The sequence below is a fragment of the Delphinus delphis genome, chromosome 19 (genome assembly GCF_949987515.2).
Source record: "Delphinus delphis chromosome 19, mDelDel1.2, whole genome shotgun sequence".
Lineage (NCBI taxonomy): Eukaryota > Metazoa > Chordata > Mammalia > Artiodactyla > Delphinidae > Delphinus > Delphinus delphis.
In genome coordinates this window covers 14,973,235-14,981,082 of record NC_082701.1, presented here as the reverse complement: position 1 = coordinate 14,981,082, position 7,848 = coordinate 14,973,235, and the positions used below count along the sequence as shown (strand labels likewise).

The window sequence follows — 7,848 nt, the reverse complement described above, 5'->3', positions numbered from 1 at the left end:
CAAATGTTGCTTGGTGAACCTGGAGGTAGATCAGAAAGAGATGGATTATCTTGAGGGATATTTCATAGAGGTCATGAAGAGAGAGTCCTGAAGAAGCATTTCTCCCATAAGAGAACAGGACTTGAGTGAACATGTTTTCTAGATTCAGGGTCACTTTCCACTGGACTGCCAGATAAACACTGCCAAATTTCATCTCTCTAAACCTCACTTTTCATATGTCTATGCTAACAGCCATCTTCTATTGACTCAAACAGAGGCAAACATGTAAACAGGTAAGTGCAATACAAGCTTATATAGGAATCTCACTTAATTTCATATCTCCTTCATTATTTCTCATATTTTCCTATGTCTTTTTGCTATGCACATAAACCAAACTGAAATAGATGCAAGAATTTCTTTTCGTACCTCCATACCACTGATACTCTTGCTACAATTTCTCCAGACCATGCAAGCTTTTAGGGAAGGAGCTAACTTTGAACAGTATCAAAGAAAGAATTTCCTATATCCTTTTTCTCTTTTTTTGTCACTTTCTCCAGCATTGCTGTCTCCTTTCTTTCTCTCCAACTTTTGGCCCTTCTCATAAGGATGGAAATGCTACTGTTTGGTGTCTGGGCCCTGCTGGCCCTGATTCCTTGCCCAGGTGAGGCTATTTGGGAAAGTTTCTTTAGCTAGTATGTGCTAGGGCACAGGTCAATGAGAAAGAGGTTAGGAAATCCTGAGTGGGGTGACACTTTAGTATTCACTCATCTGGACCCTTGGGAGAGAGTCCTATTTCTTGGATCTAGGACACAGAATCATAGGTGTTTCCGGCTTGTAACTGGGAAAACCCACATTAAGGGACAGGATAATAGACCATCAGAAAAAACCCTCTCTAAGAAATATACCTTCTCTGCTTGGCTCCCTGCTGCCCCTGGACTGTCCTATTCTGCTCTCGGGAATATTTTTACTTCTTTGTTGCCATCTTTTATGTCACGATGAGCTACAATAGGATCTCGATAGGACAGGGCCCATAGTGCAGTTGTGAAGAACGAGTTCTCCAGATGGCAAGAAAGGAACTGGAGCCTTAGTGGGTAACATTGCTGCAAGAGCTGTGTATTCCCAGAAGGGACTAGTATTTGGGAGATGAAGTAGATGGTGGACATGGAATAGCTAAAGGGGACCGGTAAGGGACGTTTTCGGGACACTGTGCCCCTCACCTATATCAGACATTTAAAACTTACCTGATGTCTCTCTCACTGTTCCTGAGAAGAGTTCCCTAACAGACTAAACTCTTAAGCATCCAAAAACATCTGTTGCCTTAGCACCAAAGCAAAATGGAATAGTCTCACTTTGAGAAGAAGAGGTGAAAAGTTCCATGGAAATGAGTGACCCTGGGAGTCACGTTTATACCAGTGGTTCCCATAATTTGGTGTGCACAAAGGTCACCAGGAGTGCTTGTTTTGTTCCCTTGAGTGTTTCCAGGTCCTGCCTTCACAAATTCTTAATCATTCAGTCTGAGGTGGAGCTGGAATCTGCAATCTACAAGCATTCCAGCATAATTCTGGTGAAGGCAATTCTTAGACCATAATTTGAGAAACACTGCTTTGAGGTATAAGTAACAAAGCTCTTTTTTTTCAGGGGTCTACTTACCCCATGAGGGCCCTCAGCAGCCAATTCTGGAAGTTTCCAAGATTTCTGGAAGTTTAGGAAGAGAATGGTTTCCTGGGCATGATTTTTAGCAACGCCATAGTTTCCATGGTGACACTATTAGAGAAATCGAGATCCCAAGAAAGATGTTGAGAGGAGGGAATGGTGGTAGAGTCAGGATTCTAACTTGTTCCTTAAGGGTCTTTTTCTTGTTTGTCCCCTGTACCTTTTTATTCAGGGTAGGTTTCCTATTCTCTAACCTGTAACTAGATAGAATAGGCTCTGTATTTTCTTTCTTGGGTCTTGTGGTCCTCACCAGAGTCTTTGGCATATGTGGTTGACCTTTTCAGGGGCTGCAGAAGACCTATTTGGGGTTTCTGTTTGGCCACATCAGGCCCGTGTAAAGTATGGGCAGTCCCTAATGGTCAACTGCAGCACCACCTGTCCAGACCTGGGACCCAGTGGAATTGAGACTTTATTAAAGAAAACCCAGGTGGGCAAAGGGCCTCAGTGGAAGGAGTTTCTCCTGGAAGACGTCACACAGAATTCCATCCTGCAGTGCTTCTTCTCTTGTGCAGGGATCCAAAAGGACATAAGCCTTGGCGTCACTGTGTACCGTGAGTGGGGCTGAGGGCTGGGGAGGAAGGGAAGAGTGGGGGAACATGACTGTGCCTTCTTTAGGGAATAATTAGAAAGAGACTTATTTTAGGGGAGAGAATTGTGGCCCTTAATAAAGATTTCTGTCCTACTGTAGGGATTCTAGAGCCAATTATTTCTCTTTCCCTTTGGTGTAGGCCTTTAAATGAGGAGCAGACCATAGAGCGCATCCAGACATCTGTGCTTTTGAGAATATGTTCAAATACAGGAGGCATTTGCTAATGATGCTAATTTATAAGTTATCAAAAAAATATAAAATCATTGTTGAATTATTTGTCACAAATTTTTAGAATAAACAGGGATTAGGGAAAGCGGGGTCTTTGTAGGCTGGGGCAGCTGGAGAAGTCTCCACAGAAAAGGAGGCCCTTGAGCTTCATTCCTGCAAATGGTTAGGTTTTGAAGTGATGGGAATGGGCGAGGAGCCTCTCTCAGGTAGGCAAATAGCATTGGCAAAGATGTATCCATAAGAATAAGTGTGATCTCTGGGGTGTCAGAGCTTGGTTAGCTAGGGTGTCGTTTTCGTGTGACGGTAAGAAGCTCCTCAGAAGTTGCTCGTGCCTCTGAAGCACCTCTGGTAAGAGAGAAAAGCTCTCCAGAATGGCAGCAACTATCAAAGCAGGGGGCCCCTCACCAGTTAACATTTCTTGGCTTTACCCACCTTTGATGGGACGAAGAAGGCTAACTCATCTCATCTAGGGCAGAAAGCTGACACTGTTCATCAGATGGTTTAAGAGTAGTGGTCACCTTCTGTCACAGGCTTCCTGTCCTATACTAGTTCTTTCTGGAGAGTTGAGTATCTTTCTCTCATCAAGCCCACCTTTCTGTCTTAAAGAGCCACCAGCGCAAGTGATCATGGAGCTGCAGCCTGAATGGGTGGCTGTGGATGACGCCTTTACAGTGACATGCCACGTGCCCAGTGTCACACCCCTGGAAAACCTCACCCTTACCCTTCTCCAGGATAACCAAGAACTACATAGAAAGAATTTTAGGAGCTTGGCTGTGGCCTCCCAAAGAGCTGAGGTCACCATCAGTGTCAAAGCCCAAAGGGAGGATGACAGGTGCAATTTCTCCTGCCATGCAGAACTGGACCTGAGTTCACATGGTGGAGGGCTCTTTTGCAGCAGCTCAGCCCTCAAGGTGCTCCGAATCTTTGGTGAGTCAGAGCCCAGGTGTGGAAGGAATCCTGGGGCTCAGTTTCCTCAGCTTACCTTGGCCTTTGGCCCTCATTTCCCATAGTGTTTAGGATGAGGGTGTAAGGGTAATTGAGCTCCACCTTGACTTGAGTTTTAAACTCACTGTGAGGGACAGAGAGCTTCTAGCCCCATTCCCTACATTGTGGGGTCCTATATGACATGTGATTTATCATGGCTTTTCTCCTTTCTTTCCTTTTCCTCATTTCTTGGCAGAATTCTCTCAGAGCCCCCAAATCTGGGTCTCTTCACTTCTGGAAGCTGGGATGGCAGAGACCATGAGCTGTGAGGTGGCTAGGGTGTTCCCAGCTGAAGAGGTAATGATCCGCATGTTCCTGGGAGACCAGGAGCTTAGGCCCTTCCTCTCCTGGGAGGGAGACACAGTATGGGCCAATGCCAGTGTTCGGGCCATGGAGACTGGTGATCAGGAGCTGTCTTGCCTTGTATCTCTGGGTCCGATGGAACACAAAACAAGAGAGCCAACAAGAGAGTCTATAGTAAGTGACCTGCCTCTTCCCTTCCCTTGACAGTTCTCTGCCATTGAAAATGTCCACAGTAAAGCCTTGGTGATTCAACTGCAAATTTCCCTACTAATCTTTGCTAGGTATACTCCAAAGTGAACATTAGTTTTCATCTTTCTCTAAGCGCAGGGATGCGCTGAGGCAGTAGTTCTATCTAGCCTTCACCCTGTTTCCTTAGGCCATCATACTTACAGAGTGATTCTGAATGCTTGAACTTATTCCTAGGAACAATGATTTGAAGTGAGGAGGAAATGTGTAAGATGAAAAGATATCTCGCTATCCTTGCAGCAGAGGCATAGCCAGATATGTGCATGCGGCACTTGTTACAGGAGAAGCTCGCAAATTCCCACAGCATCTCGTCGCTCCCGCCAGTCAGCACAGAAGCAGTAACGGTATCCAGAGCCTTTCCCCTGCTCTCCGCCTGCCCGAGGGGTGCCACCAGCAGCAAGAGCACAGAAGTGGCTGTCAGTTTTGAGAAATATGTTTCATTCCCTTTTTCCTTTCTTTATAGGCTTCCCTCTGCCAATCCTGGAGATAGAAGAATTACACCCATTGGCAGGGACAGAAATTAACGTGACCTGCTCAGGGCATGTATTAACATCACCCAGCCCTACTTGTCGGCTTCAGGGAGCCCCAGATCTCCCTGCCCCTGGGGAGCCTACCTGGCTTTTACTTACCGCCAGGGAGGAAGATGATGGCCGAAATTTCTCCTGTGAGGCCTCTTTGGAGGTTCAGGGTCAGCGGTTGAGCAAAACCACTGTGATCCAACTCCATGTCTTATGTGAGTAGAAGCCTGATCTTTCTTGTCAAAACAAGGATGATTAGTGTTCCATTTCCAGAGATCTTGGCCAGCAGCTTCATTATTAGAGTTGCCACCTTTTTCTCATTTAAAAAAAAAAAGGAGAAAATAAAATTAAAGCTCTTCAAGCTTACCTTACCCCTAGGAAAGTGAGTAGGGAGAACCCTAGGGGGAAACCAGGAAGAGAAAAGAAAAAGTGGTTAAAGTGATCAGGCAGTATTAGTTGAGGGCCAAAGGCTGAGAACATAGGAAGTGATAGTTGGAGCCTATGCTGAGGAGGGAAATTTCCTCATAAAAACTTGTATTTTGAAAAGTAGAAAAATCGTTGTCTCTGGGTTCACCCCTACCCATGTTCTCACTCACTGAGAAGCAAAGATGGGAAGCAGGGACCCCAGGGCCATCATTGACCAAGCAGTTCAGTTCATTTAGTCTTAATCCATTAAAATGCCCTGTGCTGCATCTCAGTCTCGTCCAAGGAGGGAAAAGAGTAGCTCAAAGCAGGGAACTGATGGTCCTCCCCTTGGGAAAGAAAGCTATTGGGTGGAGGAGACACAGCGTCTGGATTAGGGGAGGGACAGGGAGCCGAGCATGATGGAGACAAGGGAATGTGGCGCCCTGAGCTGGCCCCTCTGGGGACCTGTTTTTCCAGACAAGCCACGATTAGAGGAATCTGGTTGCCCTGGCAATCAGACCTGGTTGGAAGGGATGGAGCAGATGCTTGCCTGTGTCCCAAAGGGAAACCCGACACCAATCTTGTCGTGTACCTGGAATGGAACGATCTTTGACCTTGAAGTGCCACAGAAGGCAACCCAGGGCCACTCTAGAACCTACTGCTGCACAGCCACTAACCGCTGGGCTCTGTCAGCAAAGACATTGCTGTCATTGTTCAAGGTGACTGCAGCTCCCCTGCTGCCAGGCCCAGGATGGAAATCCCCCAGGGGCTGGGATTCTTAAACAAACATGGAAAGAAGAAAGATTTCGGTGGGCTGGGGAGGGTGAGACTGACAAATGGGCCTTGTGGGCTGGGGTGGGGCGATTCTCCTGCCCTCGATCACTCCCAATTCTCTGTCTTCTGTGCTTGGGCAGGACTGGATGAAGGAGTCAGTTCCACCATCTTCGTCATTATTATTGTCATCCTTGGAGTGGGCGTAATCATCATAGCACTGTGTTTGAACTATCGGCCCTGCAAGATAGAGAGGAGGAACTTGCCCTATAGGCAGAAGGAGAAGAACAAAGAGGAGGAAAGCCAGTTTGCTGTTCAACAAGCAGAAAAGCACATCGCACAGAACTGTTAGTTAGAAAGAGCTATTTGGTTGAAGGCACCCTCTACTACTGGGGTTTCCTGAGAGAGGGAAGAGGGAGTAGAAGAGAAAGGAAGAGACATTATCCTTTGTGTCCTGAAACAGGCCCTCATGTCCTGTGGATCCAATCCACCCACAAGCTCCGCTCGTCTGAGTAGGAATTCAGTCTCAGTGTTAACTGGTGAGAGGGCCTCTTGCTCCTTGCTGTGTGATTTACCAGTCCACTCTCAGATTCAGAAAAGAAGATCCTGCCTGTGCCTTGTCACCCCCATTCCCACTGCCCTTTGCTCCCAAACATCAGACTGAAGAGATAGCCAGAAATATCTCTGAAATACAACTCATTTCTCATGGTTTCCTCATGACTAAGTGGGAACCAATTTCTTAGTCTGGGGACTGGAGTTTGAAGGGAGTCAATACCAAACAAAGGGCGAGGAATCAGAACCTGATTCCCGCCTACACATTCCTGTGCTCTCCTAGCCTGGGGTTCTGGAATGCTGGCTCCCAGAGCTGAGCTTGATGACATCATTAAGGCTCAGTGTCTGGTTAGGCTTCAACTCACTAACCATCTATTGTGTGCCATAGAGGAGTATACAAATCATAAGAAATTCCACACTGGGTCAGACATGCAGCTTTCCTAGCCCAGTGTTCTGTCCCTGAAATGGAAGGTAGAGTTCTTCCATGAAATTGAGCTCCAAGCATCTCTGAATTCCTTTTCATAATCCATTATAGAGTAAATCATCTGTGAGTTCACATTAAACATATTAATTTTTTTTTACCTGTACAAGCTCTTAGGTTAGAGTTCCAATGTTTATTCTCCTTTTACATAAAGAAGTATATATTTTTATATGTCTGCAAACTTCCCTTTAAGCTTCAGGAGGACTCCTCCTGTGACTATGTTCACTATATGATTGAGCTTCCTTCTCTGTTCTTTGGAAAGATTATATTCACCCGCTAGAGAAGATATGAAGGATTGTAAAACCAGGTCTTTTCTCCAAAATCAGTCATGTATGGGTTACTGAAATGTTGGAAATGATAAAAAGTAAAAGTGATTTTATGACCTCTGAAAGTGTTTCTCTTCTGTGTCACTGCTGAAAGTTTTTATTAAGTCACATAGTTGCACTTTGAGAACAATCTCTATGAAAAGAATGTCAAGTTGGTAGCATAAACAAACAGCCCAGGGCAGGTGGTGCATTAGTTCAGGAAGCAGCCTTTCTGACTTGCCTTCAAAACTAAAGTCCAGACTTCCAGATACAGGTCCACAGCCTTCCAAATTGAAGACACCAGATAGAAAGAACACAGCATCAGGCATCAAAGTGAAAAAACTGTCTCATTCTTGCCAGACCTTTCCTGAGTCTGGGTTATGGATTAGCTATAATATAATCCTTTGGTTTCAACACATACAAAGCAGCAGGGATACAATGGTGAACAAAATACTGTCCCTGCTGCTACAAGCTAGAGCACGTCAACAGGAAAGCACAATTGCACCTTAAATGCTATGAATGGGGAAGTACAGGCCCTTAGGAGAACACCTAACTCAGGATCAAGGAAGGCTTCCCGGGGGGAGCTTGGAAATACCCCGTTTGATTTTGCAAAACAGCAGCCCTCCAAAATGACCTTCTCTGCTTCAATTTTCCTACTAAATATACTAGCCACTGCTCTCTCATCATGTGAGTAATAGAAATTATTCACTTTTCTGAATTGAGCACTTGGGGAAATAAGTTAGAAAGAAGAGTATGGAGTTGCCTCATCTGGGA

The 7,848-nt window shown here is 45.6% G+C and overlaps 1 protein-coding gene across 1 annotated transcript; it reads left to right on the top strand.

Moving 5' to 3' along the window:
* Positions 1 to 585: 585 nt before the first annotated feature.
* Positions 586 to 6,088, top strand: LOC132414939 (intercellular adhesion molecule 1-like). Its single transcript, XM_059997937.1, is given in 8 exon segments — positions 586 to 640; positions 1,977 to 2,243; positions 3,116 to 3,436; positions 3,690 to 3,974; positions 4,506 to 4,775; positions 5,443 to 5,640; positions 5,643 to 5,684; positions 5,880 to 6,088. Coding segments are annotated over 8 exon segments (1,647 nt in total).
* Positions 6,089 to 7,848: the final 1,760 nt, after the last annotated feature.